A 23046-nucleotide genomic window follows, 5' to 3' on the forward strand; every position below is an offset into this window, starting at 1 on the left:
TCACAGAAAAAAAATTGGAATCGGTTCAGTAGTTTTGAAGTATGATGAAAAATTGTATAACAAATTTAATGTACTGTTCAAATCCTGGTACATTTACCTTCAAATTTTTTTCCAAAAAGATTTCGCAGAAAAAATATTTAGAAATCTTGATGAATTATAAAAACAAACCGATGAACCGGCGATCAATTTCATACCTCCCTAAATCCTCCATAATGTCCCACAATCAGCTTTTACCCATGACCATTCATTCTACTTTCCATCAAAATAACGCTGTTCAGAATTCAACCTTGACACCAAAAAAATACGAGAAAATGTAATCATAATTATTAAAATTAAAGTTTTCTAGATCCATATCAGTTCGTTATAATTACTATTTGACAGTTTATGTTTATGTGTTTATTCGTACCAGCGCACCAGAGTTGTGATGCGGCAGCATACTGAGGGAGACGTTAGTGTGCAAGAAGTTCTACAGAGTCTACTGTCAATTAAATTTTCGTAGAAACACAATTTACTATGATTTTAAGGCACGGCGATCAATTGTTGGTATCCAATCGATTTACCGTGCATTCGTGGTATTATGAAATACTCCTATCATCCCGCCTTACAATTTTCAAACTAATACAAAATGCAGAATTTATGCATCTCAATGAAAATTTCAATGATGTATATTTTTCTTGAAAATATCATTTATTTTAGCGTAAACGTGGTTTTACATTTCATATGCCGAAAATAAAGTTTAATTTGATATTCTGTTTTCTTATATGCCAAGTAATGTCTTCATGTATGTACATGTATAAGTATAAAAAAACAAAAGAAAATAACAGCACGTATGTTTTTTTTTTTATAAAAATGCATTCGTACATATATTCAGGTTTAAACGCACAATTGCGTTGGTTCCGGATATAACTGCTATGAGTAATTTAAATAAATGGCGATGAACTTATCGTGATTTACAGATATAAAAGAAGCTAAAACTTATGCTTGGTCAACAATTAACACCGTGAGTGTAAAGAAATTCTTATCCATTATCCACGAACATGTTCGTATACAAATATTCTACTTGTGTACAACTGGAAGGCTAATAGGTATACATACATCACTGTATACTTTCGCGCTTTAATCGTGAATCGTAATAATTTATGCACGCGAAATTATACATTCATGCGTGTACATCGCACGCTTTTCCGTATTTCTATTCAACTTATTTAATTTGATTTTTTTTTTCGTTTTTTATTATTAACAATATTTCATTGAGAGATCTAAGGATAATAGTATAACTTACATGTTTATTATATCATATAACAATCTAATTATAGGTATAAGTGCGGTACGACGTTACCATATCGGCCTGTCAGCACACCTTATACACATTTTACCCTAGTTTAGCTGATGATCAAAAATGTTTGGTATGATATACATTGTAGAATATTTGTAAACACTCTCTAACCCTTTGGCCCTAGGCTGTAACGTAAATTAGGAAACTTCGTCTGGGTCTGAATCGATGGGTCATTTTTTCTATTTTGGAATGTTTATGCTTACATTTTTTCACCAAAAATCCACCATTTAAAACGCATTGTTGGTAAAACATATTGTATAGAAGTCATGAAATTTCTGTCAGCAAAGCCAACTTACTCGAATTAACTTCACTTCAAAAAACGAATAAATAAGATTCATGAAATCAATTACCCTCAGGTCAACAATGCACGAAATAATAATGCGACACGGGCCAAACAAATAGAAGTCACGTCGGTTTCATTTCTGCCCACCAACAAACATATTCAATGAATCAATTATTCTGTACAAAATCGATTTCAGTGTCTTAATTACCACCTTTTTAATCGTCAGTTTCATAGGCAGGCGACGCAGGCGAATAAGTAGGACTGGTCGGAGAGTAGCCACGTGCTGGCGGCGAATATGTAGGACTTGTAGGAGAGTAGCTTGGGCTGGTTGGTGTGTAGGTGGGACTAGTCGGCGAATACTGTGAGCTCGACGGAGAGTATGTTGGACTGGTCGGCGAGTAGTTGGGACTGCTGGGCGAGTACCCCGTGCTTGCAGAAGCTGTGCGTTGCGGAGAGCTTGGTGAGTAGCTGGGGCTCGTAGGCGAGTAGGTTGGGCTAGTCGGCGAGTAAGTGGGGCTAGCCGGCGTGTACTGCGGCGATGTACCGGCGAACGACGGGGAGGTAGGGGAGTAGCTGGGACTGGTTGGGGAGTATTTAGGACTGCTAGGAGAGTAGCTTGGACTGGCGGGCGAATACTGAGGTGAACTAGGCGAGTAAGAGGGGCTAGTGGGGGAATACGACGGCGAAGCAGGTGTATAATTTGGAGAGCTGGGTGAGTAGCTTGGACTTGTTGGCGAGTAGCTTGGACTGGTGGGCGAGTAGCTCGGGCTCGTTGGTGAATAACTTGGACTCGTAGGTGAGTAGCTTGGACTAGTCGGTGAGTAGCTTGGACTCGTTGGCGAATAGCTCGGACTCGTGGGAGAGTAGCTCGGGCTAGTCGGTGAGTAGCTCGGACTCGTGGGCGAGTAGCTCGGACTCGTGGGTGAATAGCTCGGACTAGTCGGCGAATAACTTGGGGAAGTTGGTGAGTAGCTCGGACTAGTGGGCGAATAACTTGGACTCGTTGGCGAGTAGCTTGGGCTTGTCGGCGAGTAGCTAGGACTGGTCGGTGAGTAATTCGGACTAGTTGGCGAGTACGTTGGACTAGTTGGTGAGTAATTTGGACTGGAAGGTGTCATACTGGGTGACGTTGGTAAGTATGCCGGTGACGTTGGAGAGTAACTTGGTGAGGCTCCACCTGCCGGAGACATCGGGTAGGGACTCATGCTGGGCCCTGGACTGCCCGGACTCCCAGGTTGTGGTGAATAGACAGAGTAGGCTGGGGATAAACCTGACGCATCTGATGCTCCCGATGGAGAAAAACAGGCTCCTCCAGGTGTCATGCCACTTCCCAAGGCTGTGAAAAAGGAAGTTACAATTCATTTCAGCATTCAATTCTTTGATTATCACGAGAACAAGAAAATAAAAAGTTTCACAAATCACTTCAAAGTGGGTCCAAAATTTTTTAATGGTTTGTCTACATTGATTTTGCGTTAAATTTACTCAATTAGAGGAGGATACTTAATTTAATTTAGAAAATTTTCCGACTTTTCCCAGATTTCCTGAACAAAATTATACTTTTTTTCTGACTTCTTGCAATTTAATATGTCGCATTTTTTAATACTTGTTCTCTATTTCTTTAAAAGTTTTATTTAGTATACTTGTATCAATTGTTTATATTATTAATAAAAGGCTTGTACGTACTAGTAAATACGAAGTTCCTACTTTCAGTATACATATTCATACTGTTATTAATAGCATTATGATTAACTTTATAAGTAGATATTAATAATTGAGCGAGGGTAGCAAGTGAGACAAGAATTTACAAAATAAGGGAGCGATAGTAAAATTATGAACAGTTGGCTCAAAGTGCTAGTAAAAAATTAAAAAATTTAAAGATCACTTTGAATATTAACTCCGTGCAGAATTTCAAAGAACTTCTGCAAGTATTTCAGGTCTGACTTATAGAAAATTTCCTGACATTCCCCTGATTTCCAGACAAATGGCTACAAATGATTAGATGCGCTTTGTTACCAGTTTTTTAGCTAGTACAAAATGAACTAATAAAATTTTACAAAATTCAGAGAAATTAAACATCTCTATTTCGTATGAGGTTAAGTAATATATGAACAGATATAACTGCGACTCACCAGGAGACATGCTGGAGGCTCCGTAACCAGGAGTTGCGCCCATTTGGTTCCAAGGTGTCATTTGAGGACTCATGCTAGGTGTAGCAGCACTTCCGAAGAACATACCAGCCCCACCCATCATTCCAGCTCCCACTGCCATTGGTATTTCTATACCAGCCTTACACTTCTCTGCATCGAGGAGGAGGTCAAAACAGCCTGAACGAGAGAATTGTGGAAAATGGGGATTATGGAATAAAATATTTGAAAATATTCAAATCAGTACTGTTGCAATTATTTGAGATAAGTAGTTGATCGTCTGATAGTTACCAGTGCCAAGACGCGGTAGTTGTCCCATGATAATATTTTCGGACACACCTCTCATCGGATCGACTTCAGCATGAGATGCGGCATCAAGCAAAACATCGACCGTTTCTTCAAAGGAACATCTAAAATGACAGATTTCATTTATGTTTAGTATATTAATAAACTGGCCAAAAGCTGTGCCATTGAATTTCGAAGGAAACTATCCTGCTTTAAGTATTTCAGTTTATTTGGACAAAATCATCTTTTGCTGTCGTAAGAAATTTGCAAAAATATAACTTTTAGGGCAAAAATTTCCACTTTCATGTATATTATACACAGCAAAGTATTCTTTTGAATTGCATTATTCGTATTTTTTATAATTAGTTTACAGTACCCTTGAATTTGTACAGTAATAATAGAGCAATGCAAAGAACAAGATCTAGAAGAAATAACGATTGTTACAAATATTATCTCACCTCATGAGTGCTCCGGTGTCCTGTCTGTTTATACCGTGACGAGTGATAGCCATGAGATGACCTTTAGCAGTCATGACATCACAAAGCAGCGCAAGATGTCGATAGTTCACGTACAGACCATAGAATTGCAGTACAGTATTCATTTCTTTTTCAACTGATTTACGCACAGCCTCAATACCCAATACTTGGAATATTTCACAGATGTCGTTACTGAATGTACGTACTGGATCGACGTCCCTTTCACTCAAAACTTTCATAAGGCTTGTCCCATCAGTTTCCAAAAGCCATTCAGCAATAGCTTTGAACTCCCCGGTATCGGTGACTACAATACGCTTTTTTGAATCTGTCTGTGGCAAATGCATGTAGACTTTGCCGATCGCTTCTATTCCCTGTATAAACATTAAATTTTAATCAATTCCAGACCACTTCAAGTCAAATAATTATTGTTTGTATTTGTTGTTTGATTTTCAATTTTTTTTTTATTTTCATAGAATTTAAGGCAATGTTTACCTGCAATGTCATATCGCTAAGCATATTGGCTTCAATGCATCGTAAGAACATATCATCCTCCATTTTGTCGACGGTCTCTTCTTCGGTATCTTGAAATTTGTTGTCATCACTGTTCATTATTCTTATTCGCAATACCAATTTCTCAGCATTGTCGTCATTGAATATGCAATTGAGATCATCTCCAAACCCAGCATTTATTTTTTCAGCTATCTGTTCCATAGTCAACTTCTTATCTGGAAACATTAGTCACACATAAATATTAATCCCGAGGGGAATACACAACTGGCAATGTCTAACCATGCCAAAAAATTGTGAGGTATGACTTTCTTTTTATTCGTTTCTGAAGAAGATCTATTAAGCTTCTCACACTGACCTTTCTAATGAACATTTCAAAAAAAAAAAAAAACACCACTATACATCTAGGGGGATATTCTACTTTTTTTTTTAACTGAAATCCTCCAATTCCCCAATACAAATATAAAAAATTACGATACCTGTCATTCTCTTCCTGTCCAACTCGATACGCAAAAGCCACGGTGAGATTTTAGTCGGATCAAAATCTGGCATCTCGTAATAAACGTTAACAAACTCTTGATCTTCGGCGATCACTGTATTTTGGGGATCAGGATCATAGTAGATTGCAGTATTTGCAGTGACTTTTCGCAAAGTTGTATGTTCCAATCGACAAAGTACATTCTTGGCCTTCTCCGCATCTCTGGCAGCTGCTCCGGTTAAGAAAACAGTTAGCGAAGGAGCCTTTGGTTTTTTACTGATATTGATTATCTCCTTTAGCCTCGGCACTCCCAAAGTTACGTTCTTGGACGATACTCCAGCAAAGTGGAAAGTGTTCAGCGTCATCTGTGTTGCAGGTTCACCAAGAGACTGGGCAGCCAACGCCCCCACCATTTCTCCAGGGAATACCTATTTAATTTGATTTTTATAAAATTTCTTTGTACATGTAAATCATTTGATTCATATCTTGGTAACTTTCAGCACTATTTCATTACATTTTATTACATAGCAGTACAGCGTCTGAAGAAAACAATCAATTTGTTTTATTACAGCTTTTTTCAGACGATGATTAAATATCAACTTCTACTCTAACTAAACAGGCTCGAGTTTAGCAAAAATGGGGCCTCCAACATTGGTCGTGACTTTTCTCTGCTTTTACTTCAATTCTTAAAAATATTATAATGAATCTCAAAAAACAAACCTGTGCCTGCTGGAATCGAGTTTCAATTTCACCAATCAGCCACTCAAAAGCCTCGGTGGACAATCTGAATTCTTCAGAAACACATTTGGTGCACAAAGTCGAGCGTACCAAACATTGGAACAACAGGGTAGCATTTTCGTTAGCCTGTTTGCTCAATCTGTCGTCACCAGCCACGATAATACACTTTTCCAACAAATCCTTGACACCTATGAATAAATCACGCCACATAAAATTATGTAAAAAGTGTCATGATAATAACTTTGAAATGGAAAAGTTGATGAATTCGCTAACCTTGGATAACTCTGATAGGGCTGAGGTCGGTTGGCGCCCTTTTGTTGATGTGAAATATTTTTTGCCCGTTCCATATCATTCTCTGCAAGTTGCACGGTAACACAACTTTTGACTCACCACTGGGAAAAATTTCACGCAATGCAATACGATCTTTGTTCAATTGTTCCCACTCTTGCTCAAGTACTGAAATTACATCTCCGGAGCCCATCATTTCACGGACAATGTCTTCTGTGAATATACGACGAAGGTATCTGCAGAAAGTAAGATAGGGTCAGTCTTGACATTTTGTGTACATGGATAGTGACGCAAAAAAATGAAAAAAGATCATTTTAATTTTCTTATTCAGGATTTGTAAGATTGATTGCTACAAGTTGGAAGCTGTAACTATCAAAATGATTAACTTCGGAAAAATATTTTAGGGTAATGCAAACTTTTCTGAAGTAAATATCCTTGGATCTATACCTGATTCTTTGAACCAAATGTTTGTATTTTCTGATCGTTTACCACCGAATTTATGAAATATTGTGCTATTTTCACATAGCTTCGCCCTATTAAAGTATATATAAGTAGGCAAGACAACGTAAAAATCAATCAAGTTTCATTGATTTTATGAAGTACTAACGGAAGTTCCAGATGATTGAGAAAAAAAAACATGAACAAATAGGGTAATTCCCTGACTTTTCATGACTGATGCAATCCCCTGGCTATTCTCGAGCTGTCGTCACCATGTATTCTAAGAGATGAATAGCCGGTTTATTATTTTTCCATGGTATCAACGTTGGAGATGAATCATTTTCTGTTATCAGCTTATATAGCAATGTCCAACAAAGTACCGTAATACCATTTCACATGCGTTTCTAGGTGTGACTATCTAAATAAGTCTTTGATAGCTTGAGGTCTGATATACTCAATATTTAAAAGTAAAAGACTATCGAAAAACAATATGACCATAGTTAGAAATAAATCTCACAGTTTCATTTTTCTTTGTTGATCAAAGATATGCTCAATCATGCAATACAAGAATGTTGCTATCAACTTGATTTTCAAATATCGCGAGCATTCAAATTCTAAAGCTTAATAATTTCCATATACAGTTTTGAATTCCGAGTACATCTACAGCCTTAGAATTGTTTCTCATTGATAAGTAGTAACAGTAATGGTTGACCTTCACCTACTTTTTGTAGAACAAAATGAACTGGAAATATATCGCAATACGAAACGAAAATTAAGATAATCTTATTGACTTACCTCTCGTTAGTTGGATCGAATTTGAATTTCTTTTCAAATGCCTTGTTGCTCAATTTGATAGTTGGCAAGTTTTGGAATTCTACAGTTTCACCACAAAGTCCGTCCTCTCCGTAACGCAGCTGAATAAGCTGTCCAACAGAATTCCTAACTGTTCCGTCATAGTGAACCATAACAGACTCCATAGCTTTGATCAAACGTCGCTGAATGTATCCAGTTTCGGCAGTTTTGACGGCGGTATCAATGAGACCCTCTCTACCTCCCATAGCGTGGAAATAAAACTCTGATGGTGTGAGACCGGCAAGGTATGAGTTTTCAACGAACCCTCTTGATTCAGGACCGTAGTCGTCTTTGATGAAATGTGGCAGGGTGCGTTTGCGGAATCCGAATGGTATTCTCTTACCCTCAACGTTTTGCTGACCGACACACGCAATGACCTGAGAAATGTTGATGTTCGATCCCTTTGAACCAGATACGACCATAGCTTTCAAATTGTTATATTCCGTAAGAGATTTCTTCGCCGAACCACCAGTTTTGTCACGAGCATCGTTTAGGATTCTGTTTACCTGATTCTCGAAGGTTTGTCTAAGCGTGTTACCTGGTGTCGGTTCCAGTTCCATGTTGTGCGCCTTGTGTATCACCTCTATTACATCCTCCTTGGCTTTCTTGATGGCCTTTTGAATTTCCAAGTATGTTTGAGGATCGGCAATCGTATCTCCAATACCAATCGAGTGACCCTCTAGCAGCAGCCAGTTATTAATCACGGTTTGAATGTTCCCGTAAAAACGACCGCACACGTCGTGTCCCAATTCCAACATACAAATATGAAGAAGAGATCCGGCTGAGGTACCTAATGTCTTTTTACACAGAATACCCATAACCAGTTCCCCATGTTCGACCATAACTTTTGTATCTCCGGGTGATATCCACTTGTAAGGTCCGTCGTCCTCCTCGTCTGGATGTGTGCTGTGGGTTCTGATCATGTTCACATTGCCAGGAATGATCAGGGAGAATATTTGCTTCCCGGTCCACAATGGTTTTGGTTTTAGGATGCAGGGTTGGGGCATTTTCCCATCCCAGCTGGGTAAGTGCATTAAAATGTTCATCATTTGTTCCTTTTCTATGAATACGTCTCTCTTGGTCATTTTTCTAACGGCAGTCAACGTATCCTGCACAATACCCATGACAGGCTTGTTTGCCTGAGGTGTAATGATCTGTCGAGGTGTGACGTGAATGTTCTCAACTTCAGCTCTGGTCTCCATCGACTGAGGTACGTGCAGGTTCATTTCGTCACCATCGAAATCAGCGTTGTACGGAGAAGTGCAGCTAAGATTCATTCTGAATGTACTCCAAGGTAGAACTTTGACTCTGTGTCCCATCATACTCATTTTGTGCAGGGTCGGTTGTCGGTTGAAAATCACGAGGTCGCCGTCCCTTATGTGTCTTTCTACTCTGTATCCACATTGGAGGTGAAGGTCTGAGGGTTTCGGGTGAAACCTTAGATCTATTCTCTCCCCGTTATCTCGGACAATGTACTTTGCCCCGGGATACTGCGAGTTACCTCGTCGCACGAGTTCCTGCATTTTGTCGATATTGAAAGGTGTCACTATTTCTGGAAACGTTAAATTCTGAGCTATGCTACGGGGGACACCGACTTGGTCAATCCGGAGGTTTGGATCTGGGGTGATGACCGTACGCGCTGAAAAGTCCACACGTTTGCCCATAAGATTACCTCTGATTCTTCCTTCCTTCCCCTTTAATCTCGCCTTAATAGCTTTTAATGGTTTGCCAGATTTTTGCATGGCCTTCGGCATGCCAGGCATGTCGTTATCTACAAGTGTGGCCACATGGAATTGCAGCATTTTTATATTTTCTGATATAACGTGCGCAGCTGCACCAGCCTGCTCATTCCTCAATAACTCGTTGTTCGATTTTATAATATCAGCAAGCTTGTGCGTTAAATCATCTTGATTCTTTGCCGAGCCATACATAACGACTGCTGGTCTGACTGAGAGTGGAGGAACCGGAAGTACCGTGACGATCATCCAATCGGGCCTAGCAAACTTGGGGTCCATACCAAGAATGAAAGACTCTTCATCCGTTATGTGTTTCAGTATCTCCCAGGCACGTTCCGCGGTCAATACAATCTTTTTTTCTTGTGAATCTTCGTTGACGTGTTTCCATTCCGCGGACACATCCAGGCCTGATCGTCTCAGGTTTGGCTGATACCTACCACATCCTCCGTGTCCTGGTTTTTTATCCGCCTGTTGCTGTTCCTGCCCGTCCTTGTTTATGTCCATTTCATCTCCACCTTCACAGATATTCTTACTTTTGCAGAGGTCATATACGAATGTTAATCGCTTTCGGGGCTGTCCTTTGGTCTTCATGACAATTTCTTTTATCTTTGGATTGTGCTGTGGAAGGAGCAAAATTTATAACGTCACAACACCTATCGACTGGTTTTTTCTCTTCTTACATTTATTTTTTATTTCTGTAATACTTTTTCCAATACTTACTGGACTGACAAGAAGCTTTGAGCAGTAGAAACAAACACATCTCAATATTTTGATACTCTTTGTGATGAAACCAACGTGAAATACTGGTTTGGCCAAATCAATGTGTCCAAAATGTCCAGGGCACTCTGTCATGTTGCCTGCACATGTCTGACATCGAGAATGTCTATCTATCACCCCTTGTCTAGGGTCCATGAGACCGCCAAGCTTCGGGCGGCCGCCCTCCATCGTTTCCGGGAAACGGATTCCCCCATCGGTAACTGACATACGGCGCTATGGTTCAAATTATTTTTAGATAAGTAGAAGTCGGCTTTTACATGTTTTTTGATGCATAGGTAATTACACGTGCAAAACAATAGACTCGAGGAAAAGTTTGCTGTTTATATTTCACTAGCAAAAAATACATGAAATTTCAAACTATGTAACTAATTACCTACGATTCTTACAAAATGATTAATTAGGCAATATTCGCACACTGCTAGTAAGTAAAAGTATTTCGAAGCCGTAATGTGTAATAAACAGGTGTAAATATTTTCGATACTTCCAAGATTTCCAGAATCACCGAACACCTTGAATTCTATGATAATAAACTGCCTTTCTACATACTCAGCAATCACGAGGTCAAAGCTAGTAACATTAACCCAAAGAAACATGGAAAATAATCACTAATTTATAACCTTACGATGCAGACACAGAGAAAATATAGAGTTTTTAGAACATGAAATTTTATTTGGTACGATTTGCTAAATTACAATCCATCCTAAAATTACGAAATCACAATTTTTCCTATAATATACAGCATGAACATGAAGTTCAATCTTATCAGTGTAAATATAGACCAAACGTATAACAACAATGGAAAATTAACAATGTAGATGACTAATGGCCTAGGAAACGTTAGAATTCCTGTATTCATATTACATCAGCAAATGTTTTGTTTGCGTAATAAATTTGCGGTGAAACTGCATCGAAATGCGACCGCTCAATCCCGTCCTACATCGATAAATTCGAACATATGAATATTTTCAATTCATACCGAGGTCAGTTTTCACTTTTGATCGAGAACGGGACTGATAGCTCAAATTTATAGGAGGGGGGAATTCGGGAATGAACATAGTTATACGGGCATCGTAATACTCATTAATTTGTGTGAAGCATTCGCTCGACTGCGCGGCACGACTGACGAGGAAAACTTTAGTGATTAACGAATTACAGCGGACCCAATTCGGGGAACAGATAAGACAAGATTGCCGCGCGAGGCACTTCACGCACTACTCTTCCATCTCCCCAGGCACCAACAGGAGGATCGAGGCGAAGGTACAAAAACTGGCCATAATATCGGGCTAGCGGCTTCATAAGAGTATGAAAATATCGGGCAAGTTGATATTTACGTAGCCCAAGCGATGCTGGAAACGGGGATGATAATTTACTTACAATTTCATCTGGGGAAAGAATACCAAACTGCACTCTTTTCACGACGCGCACCGGCGCCTTCGAGTCGTTCGTCGCCATTTTACCGTCTGTGCCATGACGAGCAAAGCAGTTAGACCTCCTCGGCTCTTAGGCCTCTATTCCACATTGGTAAATTTTGGGGCCGCGTTTCGCGCGCCGTCAGTCGAATGTGGCACAAGCAAAAACTAATTTTCAAAATGGCGGCGCTGGCGCTACCGCGCGAAATTGTTGAATCTCTATTACAAAGCGAAATCTTCTTGGGATATGGCATTGACATAGGTAACGAATTACACCCTCCATGAGCAGATATAGTAATTCCACTGAAATATAATATAACTGGAACGTGCGCTTGCTATTCTACGGCATAGAGGCAACGTGTCGAGGGAAATAGGGGTCATGTGTTTTGTCTCTGCAGCTTATGGAGATGCGCATGCGCGCGTGGCAGTATCGTAAAGTATCTGCAAAAAGTTAAGTCATCACCACGGTTGAAGATATCTACGCTTCAGAATACATAGAATCTTCGTATTCTCGAATTTGGTTTTTAGAACGGATTGTACAGAGAGAGACACAAATACATCATACATATATATGTCGGAGTATCACAAATCTTGTTTAATAATTCCAGTTTAAAATGTATTTAGTCTTTAAGAATAAAAGGATATTTCACTTGAAATTAAACTCTCGATGAGTCTACCGTATCAAGCGTCAAGCGTTATTAGCAAGCTACGAGTATAGCTGAATGACGGAATCTTAGCAACAAACAAATGGTTTGTTTATAACAACGCTTGGACGAAATCGACAGTCACGGGTTAGCTAGCGAGCATACCGGACGTGTTCGGGATCGTTACGCTCAAATATGAATAATCCACGCTAAAATGAACACTTTACATCTTCTCCGCCTTTCCTAGGCTTTACTTCGACATATACATCATGACGCTGTCTCTCTCGGCTCGCGTCGAAGGCATCGGAGCGCGTTCCATTATTAATTAACTTTTGAAGTTGTCACACTCACCCGTAGAATTGTGATCACGGCGCTTTTACAAATGCCTAAATTAAACTTTATCCGACCAAGTAAACTGGAAAAACTCGGTACAAAAGTCATGTTATAAAAAACGCTTTTCAAACTTGATATAATTCAAGGGAGTTTCCACCAGACTACGTATCCGGTATCAAAATATGTATTTTATTCGTATTATTTCAGTATTGGTAGAAATCAATAAGAAATTCAATTGCGAAATAATTGATTTGAAAACATAGTATATTGTAAGTTACGGACAGATTTGGAGAAGTTGGGATATGTCACGACACTTGTTAACTTTCGACCTATAAGGCCATGATCTTATTAGTTCGAATATGATATATAAAATTCTATTCACTTTTAGTTTAGATTTATTTATATGCACACTTGTCACAGAGTTCCACGCTTACAAAATACAAGTTTCTAGCGCAAATTGTATGAGCAGGTACATTTACAATTTCATTCTTATTTGTTTTCTAGGGGGAGAAGAATTCGTAATAATTCTATACTGTTTCCAACTATTTAACGTAATGGAAACTTTTGTAAATCTAGTAAATTAGGTATTTGTTTTATCAAAACCAATCAGTACACATTTACGTTGTACATAATTGCACAATGTATAAATATCTGATATCTGATATCTGAAAAACCTTTTAAGAAATTTGGATACGGAAAAGAAATACTTGTCTAATTGTAAATATTATACGCATACAGAACTTTGAAGTATGTATTAGTACCCTAGAATTTCACATTCCCAAGTTTAATGAATGTTCAGTAAATGAGATTGAATATTCCCCAGTCACTACAAAAGAGAAAAAATGTCAAAATGAAAATCCGACCAAAATTTATCTGACTACGAACTGGTGACTACTAATCGCATAAGTACAGACACACGTTATAGACTTGAAAGTTACTCAGACGCAACATTTCTGGTGAATTGTAAATTTTACTAGGCATTTGCGTACTATTAGCACACGAAAATTTACGGATGCACACAATCGTTTATAAGCATATATTATGAAATTAAGATATTTTTTTTACTACCATAACTTATATACCGTATATCATCGATAGCAATAAAACGTAAACTTATACGACACTGTATGGCTTGTCTTTAATTTTACCAAACGCTGTAAGATTTATTATTATTATTGTTATTATTACTATTAATATTTATACAAATGTAAATAAAACGAGAGTAGGAAGATTTCAAGTCTGTAACTCGAAGTAATTAAGTATATAAATGTGACGATGATATAAGGAAACTATAATAAAGCTAATTAATTTATATAATTAATATCAGGTATAGTAATTTGACAATATCTTAATCAAATTGAATACTTGTTCACTTCTTAAACATCACGTGGAACGTCATAGGAAACGACAAAAAAAAAAAAAAAAATTGATCATTATCATTGACAAATATCGTCTCATAGTATCAATCACTTATCTCAAAAACTATTATAGTTATTTCCTCCGAGTTGACTGTTGTTGTAACCCCTGTTGTTCGGTGAATAACCTGGTCTGAAATTACTGCCTAACCCTGCAATGCATTGAAAAATATAAATGACGTTTGAGCTTTGTGTACCTTAGTTGTCGTATTATGGATCATTGTAATTGACATAATTCTGCCCTAGTTGCAACAAAAAGTAGATCATCACAAAAAAGTTTACAGGAATAACCCTGTGAATTTCTTTCCTTTTTTTTTTTTTTTTTATGTTTTGTCAGCGATTTACACATCGTAATCTACAAATTCACAGAAAAGCATGTTACAGTTTATATCCAATATTTTTAACAAGACAATTCTGGTATTACTGCTTACCTCCGCAGAAATTGCCAATCCCTCCCAATCCCGATATACCACCTGATCCACTAGACGAGTTGAGGAACAGTTCTATATATCTGTGCGACATGTGGCTTTTATCCTGTGGTTGAAAATAGAGTAAATTTTGAAATTTTATACGATTCTAAAGTGACACATCACTTTAAATTACTGCTGATAGATATTACTGATAATTTACCAACCTTTGACATAGCTTTGACAGCTTCGTCGTGGCTGGCAAATTCAACATCTGCTTCGCCTGATGCTCTTCCGCTGTTCTCCAATAAAAGGCGTATATTTACAGGGACAATAGGCCTGAAAAACTGTAAAAAAAAGAATTTGTCACCAAACGCGTAAAAAGGTCCATCTAGTCTCGTTAATCAGTTTCAAAATTTTGACTGTGATTTTCATTATATTTTTTAACTGTCTTATACCAATTTGATTAGCCATGTTGAATGGAAATATTATTCGAAATTCATCTTTTCAGTAACCAAACAATTCATTGAATGCCAAGAAGCTGATAACGCGAAGAACAAGTTGGATACAAAGTTCCAAGGTAAGTAAAAAATGTTCAACTGTGTTCCTCAAATTGTGATGCTCGGGTGTGTAAGTAGATTTATTAATTGCTATTAATTAAAAGTATACTCACATCTGCAATGTCTTGTTCCGTAGCTCTGAAAGGAAGGCCTCGCATGTGGATACAGTGAAGACCAGAGTTCCCACCGTTCCAATTGTCTCCACTGCCTCTAAAGTTATTACCCTTCATATCCATGCTGCCACGCATACACATATTTCCGCCGCGCGATCCAAAGTTATTGCTTCCACCCCATAATCCACTATCAAAGTCTAAGAAAATAAATATGGTAAAGGTTTCAGTCCAACTATATTATTTATAATTTTAAAGGGGTATATGCATTTGAAAAAAATCAAAAAACAAACTATTCAAGAATACTGTTTCTAAATTTCAAGTAAATCGGTTTAGCTGTTAATGAGGTAGTGTGGGGATTGCCAAATATGTCACTGAACTCAGTGGTTGACGTGATTGTCAATAAGAATGCTCCCTATTAGATGATTTGAATAAAAAAAAATTTGAAAAATGTAGAAATAAAGCTTGATCTATGTACACACTTATGAATGAAACAATCCCCAATCGCATTGAATAATTGTACGTCAATATATAAATTCCCAAAATTCACCCATTTTTTTCAATCTTCTACTTGTATCGTATGCCCCTTTGAAGTACCAATCTAGCCTCTGATTTGTCTGTGAAGAACACTAAAATTTCTAGAAAGTATATCGTCACCGCTCTTACCCCAAGCTTGAAGATTTGGCATCGTTTCATAAACTTTTTCATTGAAAATTACGATATTACAGTGCCAAAATGAATTTCAACACATACCTCTGCTCCTGGAGCCTCTACCGCTATTGCTGAATCGATTCATCCCGCCGAATCTGTCCCCACGATCATAGGGTGCAGGTCTTTGGTTGAAACTACCCATTGGGCCACCGCGCATTTTAGGACCAATGCTGGCACGTACCTCTGACAAGCTGCTTCGGAATATTTCAATGTACCTGTTAATTGTGGTAAAATGTCATTAGAATTTCAGATCAATATAATGATGTCGGAATATTCAACACTCGTGTTTTTTCGGCATCGTTAATTATTGACTGAATCAGTATTCATAGCCTTGATCAGAATTTGCTGATACATAGAACTCTTGAATATCCTTTTTGATAAAAACAAGCCATCGACTGACTTTACTAGCTATATGTTATCTACATTTTTATGCATTTATTCAAACTGTTATAGAAATGAAAGAATAATCACACACGGAAACGCATCTGATCTCCAAGATGTCTACCACAATGTTTTCTTCTTCATATTTTCAAATACCACAATATTCATGTCAAGGAGGGATCATATTGTTCAATACTACTTTACTATACTGATCCTATATTGTTATTTATGAAAAATGAGAACTATTGATACTATAATAAATGAATTACCAAAGTCTGGTTATTCAGCTTCCTTGTACAAAAATAATTAAAAGTGTATAATGTTGGAGTTAGGTTGTTCGTGTCGAATTTCTCACTTGATGACATTCTTACTCATTTAATTCTACAGATGTAAAATGATTAGGGAATTAATCATTTCATGTCGTTGGAAGAGGTCAAAGCGACTTTTCGTTGTTAAAACGATTATGATTTTTGTACAAGGGATATAAAAAAATTTTTAAAAAAATAAAATTATTACAGAAACTATTAGTGATGAAACAGGATGATGATTTTCTTTTCAAGATATAAAAAGAAAATCAATGAGTTTGATCAATGAGGTGTTAAATAGGTAAGAATTAGACGTTTCTTAAAATTTATCAAACCAGCAGATCGTAAGATTTGATGAATGCTGTTCTAGTTTTTAAAGTGCGTAAAATATATTGTCTGTAATAAACGATTAGGTAAGGCTTCTCACAATGAGCTTTATTGTAGAATAATTTCATTGTTATTGACATACGAACAACCTAACTGGAAAAAAAGGAAATATTATTTAATAAATAATGAAATAATATATAGTATGAATTTAGATGTCTGTTGTACCATACGTGGAAATTATACCCCACCTCCCAGTTTTCAGTTGCACCAGACTCCCCCCTTCTTCAGTAGCCACGACAGATTGAAATTGAGCGACGTTGAAAATTATTACCTACATACCCACCCTAATACAACGTTGACGCCATGCCAACCCAGCCCTCCTAGACTTGGATTTTGTAGTAAAATACAAGGACAATCGTACTCGTTGCAACAGATCAATTTCTAATTACGAAGTGAAATAAATAACATCAAAGACCGGGTGTAATTGCTGAGAAAATAATGACGCTAACCAATTTGATGGCCGAAACACAAGCGACGCGTTGCGAGAAGTACCATTGTCTTTGTCGTATGACTGTGTCAAATGTAATTTGATGTTTACTACCTCCGGTGGACCCCCCCCCTCCCTCGGTGATAGCCCTTGGGGTAGCCCTACCCACCTCCCACAGGATTTGTTGAAGATGTATGGGGTACCACCCTCCCGGCACCCACCCACGGGTATCAGTTGGGCCAACAGTACTTTTCACTTATTTCTGTTCTGACTAACGTTGCTATCAACATGATCTTTGTTCTATTTTCAAGCTATTTTTAAACTCGCAGTTTCCTAATTTCACAAGCTAAATTCTTCGCATTCAGGACTTGGAACAAGTTGCGTTATATTGATAAAAAGTCTTACAAGATTGAAGTTGACAACACAGCACTAATATAAAAACCATTGTTTGAAACTTTGGGCTGACCGAAGTAGTTGAGTTCACAGAATATCACAACATGTTCTGCGTCATCAGGTTTTACTGCATTTTGTACAATCTCAAATTTGCAGAACGGTATTTTTGTTTTGCTGGATAATGAATGGTTACATTAATGGTACCAAACTTCAGCCTCATTGAGATAAATCATTTCAAATCAACATAAAGACAAAAGCATACTTCGATCTACTTTTTAATCGAAAAAATGTTCGATCCTGCAATAACAAATTAGATTTTACTCTCATACAGTATACTGGGAGACAGAAATATTTTTTTCAACTTCACCCTGTATTCTCAGACTTCCAGGGTTTTAAGAACCGCAAACTCTTTGTCCGTCTTTCACGTGAAAAAATGACGATATTAATCGAAGCATCTATCAGAACATGCTAGACTTTTCGTTCATTTAAACCCAATTTTCGCTTCAAAGCCATACTTTAAATATAACTTTATACAAAGTATCCGAGTATTAGAATATCAGGAAACAAGTAGAAAACGTAACCATTACAGCATCACAAGCTTTCACAAAGTTAATATCATTCGCTAATTTGCAGCTATATTTAAATGTATTATACTTGAATAAGTTTAATATGAATACGATTTTAATTGTATCAGTGAGTCAATCGATCAAAATTTTGTAGCAAAATTTAATTAGTACAAGTGTTGCGTTGCCAATAAACGTTATAATAAATACGATAAATGTAACTTGGGGTTAGAGAAACTGCTTGTGTAGAAAAATGAATAAATAAAAAAATAAGTATGCCTTCCTATTAGGGACTAATAATATTGAGAAATGATAAGTATACCCAGACCCAGCTAATATCAGTGCCCCACCTGTGTCCTATCTTTTCCTTGTGTTTCTGCAGAGCTCTCTCCGCAACATCTTTGTTAACAAACTGAACGTAAGCCTCCCCAGTACTGCGGCCTGTGTAGTCTGTAGGTAGCGATATTCCATTCGGCAAAATCTCCAACCCTGACCCACACATAATCAAAGAACGATATTGTAGCTTAATTAAAGCCCATTTAATAACTTACATGTTGAAATTAATAAAAATCCCTTATCAATATAAACGTGTTAAAAGAAACATATGTCTTCCTACATGCAAAACTATGATTATCCATCGAATGTGTTTCCGTTAGCATTACTTTTGCTAAACCTGCTAGAATTACCGACTGTTATTGCAAGAGTATACGAAAAAAAATATAATCTCTTGATTTAAAGACACGTTAAACCAGAAAGGTGTTTGCAAAACTTTTATCACCCAAAGTTGCTACTGAAACTATGGTATTTGTGTTTATGATGGTGAATGCAGAAAAGTAAATTGATTAACAAAACTCTGCTTATTTGTCACGTATCATTCGTTATTCTATTTCCTAATCGTTATTGTTAGTATAATAATTGTTGTTACTGCAAGTGTTTGATACTTCTTTCAATTAATCAATACAGCAGCCATACTTCAGACACAAATCATCTTGAAGCAACAAGATTTAAATTTAAATTCAAATCAATACTACCAAATTATCAACCGAGAACAATTTCTGTTACTGTTTAGTTTTGAAGTTTGAAAATAAAATTAGAAACATGAAATTTCACTAAATCGAAGGAAAAAAAATCACCAGCAGGTTCTGGACTAAAAAAAAAAATTCAAACATATACAACTTTTATCGATCAATTGAGGAAAACACTAGATTTTCTTTCATATTTGATTGAACACCTTCGAGCCGACTGTCCAAAGTGCGTATCCTTGTAATAAAGAGTAGAGATTTGATTATGGTTTTTATTTACTCACTGTCACACAGGTACAATCACGCATTTCAACGATAAGGATAGTTCATCACATTATTCAGTATTAGATACTCTGCATAGCTTTTTGATTGGCTGTTATAACAAGAAACTCAGTCGAAAAACTCGAGCTTTACTTACATTGCATCACTAAGATAAATATGTTGACCTATATCGAATGAAATGGAGTAAACCCACTGCTTGATATTTGCCTATCTCTAAATGCTATGAAAAGGTGCACTTTTTACGATTATTTTCATTCTTATCAAAATTCCGGACGTTATTCGGTATAATGAACCTTGTGCTTAACTTGTCAAAAATACAGTGCGTACTAACACAATAACACATTTACAAGTTCGTCTCGAAGGGGTTGAAATTGAACGAATTTATGTGTTAATATACTCATCAATGAAAGGTTTTGGAATTAGTAGCTTAGATCAATGTATGTTGCATAAATTGGAAAATATTTGAAATAGAAACTCGCCGAATGAACAATGGAGATCAAGTTTAGTTTGCATCATCAATAGATGTAATAATAAACAAACTGTGAAATTGGAAGAACACCAATGACAATAATTACGACAACTTACCGGCAAAAAACTGCGCAATCTCTTCTTTTGAACAACCAAACGGTAAACCTCGCAAACGAACACAGCCGTCGTCCATTGCATTTTCCAAATTCAATCCACTCCTTTTAACCACCCACTCCATCTCACCCCTTTTGGCTTTGAAGACTGTAAAGAAAATGATACGGACTATTGAAATCACACTCCAAAAATCAAAATCTTTCTTATGGAATACATCCACGAATAAAAGAAAGTTTCAAATCATTCGTAAAGTTACTTATTGTTAGCTTCAGTAGCATATCAAATTTCCTGCCATTTTAGAAGATTGAAGTTTGTAACATTAACATAACAAAACGTTACAAATTACATGATTTTGATATTTTATGAACAGTATGTAAAGATTGCATGCATAAAATGAAGAAATGGTTCACTTTGACTGTACGATAATTTATGTGTTACTGAATTTTCAATCATAAGGTCAAGAAATCATGAATATCTTGAATACCGTTTGTTATTTAAAATATCAACTTCAATTTCTTGGTATTTCCTAGTTTTCCATACACAAATATAGATTTTTCTAGGAGAAGTTTTGATTAATGTCAGTGAAAAATCTTATGTTTTTATGTCAATTTGATGAAATGCCAGACTAATATTTTCGTCGCAAGGTAAAACAGTCAACCTCTCTTAATTCTATTTCAGTCTTGCTTAATCGTAATCACGCCATTATGTAATTAAAATTTTTGCTTGAAAAAAATACATTGTGACCACTAAATAAAAGCTGTGCAGTAAAATTTTTTAGCATTGTGAAAATTAAATACCTATATAAGCAGTGTTTTAAACCAAATCATAAAAATTTCAGATTGCAACAAATGTCTTGATATTTCCTGGTTTCTGTATAAGTGAGAAATGCAAACAAGTAGGATACCTTCGATGTACCGATGTCCCATGTGATCTCTATCTCGTTTACATGCCTTCTCGATATCCTCTTCCGTGTCCATTTCAATGTATGCTTCACCGCTGGGTCTTCCTTCTCTCGACATAGTCATATGAATGCCGGCTTTGCCATGCGAAATGCTACAGTCGTTGAAGAATTTCAATATCTCATCGACGGTTGTGGACCAAGGTAGTCCTCGTAGTTTTACGACGTACCCTTCCTCGTCGTGATCGCCACTTCCGTTCGACATGCTGGTCTGAGTGGAAAGGGAATGAAAATTTGAAACACGAATATGAAAAATTGTAGGGTAAAGAGGTTGCCTTAGTCGATTTCGACGTTATCGGAAATACGTCCAAATATCAAAGTCCACGTATCGCAAGTGCAAAAAAGGGTTTAACAGCCCCATTCTATACGTAATTCTGAACAAAAACACCCCGAAACATTTTCATTTGACACAGCAGTAAAGAAACGGCTTGAATTCTATGAATTTACTGTTACGATTTCATAGAAACCGTACCATTTCTTTACTTCTGCCTCAGGTCAAAATTTATTGCGAGTTTTTATTCAAAACTGTATATAGAATGAGGCTTTTAAACCTCTTTTTGCATTTCAGGTACATGAACTTCGATATTTGGAAATATATACGTCAACAACGGAATCGATCAGGGTACCTTGATGAGAAATCTGTGATATGATTACTCATCAAATTGAAAGTTTAACTCACATCTTACGATGCTTGTGAATTTTTTTCATCAAACTCATGTCACTGTTACCAGCTGATTAAATAAAAGTTACCAGCTCACTGAATAAAATTTCAGAAATAAGTGTTTCAAGCTAATCATGTGATAAAATTTTTTATTTTGAAAATTGGTATTGAAACATAGAAATAGGCTAAACTTGGTGGCCAATTAGACTAATTTTACAACGATATGAAAATACACAGTCAATTGTTATTGTCTTGGTTGGTCAATTTTCAACTGCTAAATGACATGAAATGGAAATAATGGTCAAAATTGATTCAGCGTAGTGGCCAGGCGATTTAGTGTATTGGGCGGTATAAAGTTCTTACTTTGCATAAACGCAATTTACAAGTTTAAATTGAAGTGTTGATTCTCGCGTCGAAGTGACGCTTGAGGAAAATATGAAGGTAAAGATACGTACAAATGCATGCACGACGAATGAGCCGTAAGGCGATTATATTATACTCACGGTTTACGGTGATCGGATGGTATCAATGTGTGAGAAAGGAAAATGCGGCGATGGTACGTAAAATACGTAGATTTATTCTTGTCCCTCGACGATATTTATTCCGCACAAGAATAGTCCGGCAAACTTGCGCCTACTTCTTCTGTGCAAACGCATCCAACTCCGATTAATTTGCAAATGGCGATGTTCGTTCGTTGCGCATAGACAATTAAGAATATATATAGATTGTTCGCTGCTCTACGACTCCAAGTCACAACTCCAGTAGTGACATCTTAGAGAAATGGGATAATTTTCGAGACGCATGACGATAACGGACTACTACTCTGCCGTATTTTAGCATCACGGAAGCAGTGGATGTTTGTAATTTGTCCGGTTGCGACTACTGATTTTCGTAAATATGTGTTGTACCATTCACTGCTTTGTCATCCTTATGTTGTAGTTATGCAGCAATTTTTTTTTCAAATTTGCTTGGAAAGTTCAATGTTTGAATCCTGTTGAATGTGGCCCTTCAATCTTCCGGCTAACTCGTTTTCAGCCTAAAAACAAAATGCAACTTCGATTCTATATGAATTTTGCAACAAATTAATCGACACAGGGTGCGTTCCTGAATCCCTCTATCGCAGCGACACTCGTGGTCACTAGGCGAAACGGCCGGTGC

The 23046-nt window shown here is 37.0% G+C and overlaps 2 protein-coding genes across 2 annotated transcripts; both read right to left on the minus strand.

Moving 5' to 3' along the window:
• Positions 1-1115: 1115 nt before the first annotated feature.
• RpII215 (RNA polymerase II subunit RpII215) lies at positions 1116-11859 on the minus strand. Its single transcript, XM_046635502.2, has 11 exons — positions 11713-11859; positions 10282-10551; positions 7769-10179; positions 6521-6771; positions 6230-6435; positions 5511-5937; positions 5017-5249; positions 4507-4895; positions 4055-4173; positions 3749-3943; positions 1116-2955 (listed from the first exon to the last, which is right to left on the minus strand). Exons 1-11 carry the CDS (start codon positions 11788-11790, stop codon positions 1835-1837), a joined length of 5700 nt encoding a protein of 1899 aa, XP_046491458.1. The 5' UTR covers positions 11791-11859; the 3' UTR covers positions 1116-1834.
• Positions 11860-12970: 1111 nt separating this feature from the next.
• glo (glorund) lies at positions 12971-22579 on the minus strand. Its single transcript, XM_046635503.2, has 9 exons — positions 22392-22579; positions 21174-21438; positions 20273-20416; positions 18734-18872; positions 15970-16142; positions 15220-15416; positions 14774-14893; positions 14571-14673; positions 12971-14291 (listed from the first exon to the last, which is right to left on the minus strand). Exons 2-9 carry the CDS (start codon positions 21430-21432, stop codon positions 14200-14202), a joined length of 1227 nt encoding a protein of 408 aa, XP_046491459.1. The 5' UTR covers positions 21433-21438; positions 22392-22579; the 3' UTR covers positions 12971-14199.
• Between the last annotated feature and the right edge of the window lie 467 nt (positions 22580-23046).

This window comes from Neodiprion pinetum, chromosome 7 (assembly GCF_021155775.2).
Source record: "Neodiprion pinetum isolate iyNeoPine1 chromosome 7, iyNeoPine1.2, whole genome shotgun sequence".
NCBI classification, from domain to species: Eukaryota; Metazoa; Arthropoda; class Insecta; order Hymenoptera; family Diprionidae; genus Neodiprion; species Neodiprion pinetum.

What these genes read in the sequence shown, in the direction of transcription:
- RpII215 (XM_046635502.2), bottom strand. Translation starts at nt 11,790, where the DNA reads ATGGCGACGAACGACTCGAAGGCGCCGGTGCGCGTCGTGAAAAGAGTG. An exon ending in TTCGATCCAACTAACGAGAG is followed by an intron (nt 6,772 to 7,768) that starts GTAAGTCAATAA and finishes TACTTTCTGCAG; the next exon opens with ATACCTTCGTCGTATATTCA. An exon ending in ACTACCGCGTCTTGGCACTG is followed by an intron (nt 3,944 to 4,054) that starts GTAACTATCAGA and finishes TCTCTCGTTCAG; the next exon opens with GCTGTTTTGACCTCCTCCTC.
- glo (XM_046635503.2), bottom strand. Translation starts at nt 21,432, where the DNA reads ATGTCGAACGGAAGTGGCGATCACGACGAGGAAGGGTACGTCGTAAAA. An exon ending in GATTGCGCAGTTTTTTGCCG is followed by an intron (nt 18,873 to 20,272) that starts GTAAGTTGTCGT and finishes TGTGTGGGTCAG; the next exon opens with GGTTGGAGATTTTGCCGAAT. An exon ending in CGGAACAAGACATTGCAGAT is followed by an intron (nt 14,894 to 15,219) that starts GTGAGTATACTT and finishes TTTTTTTTACAG; the next exon opens with TTTTTCAGGCCTATTGTCCC.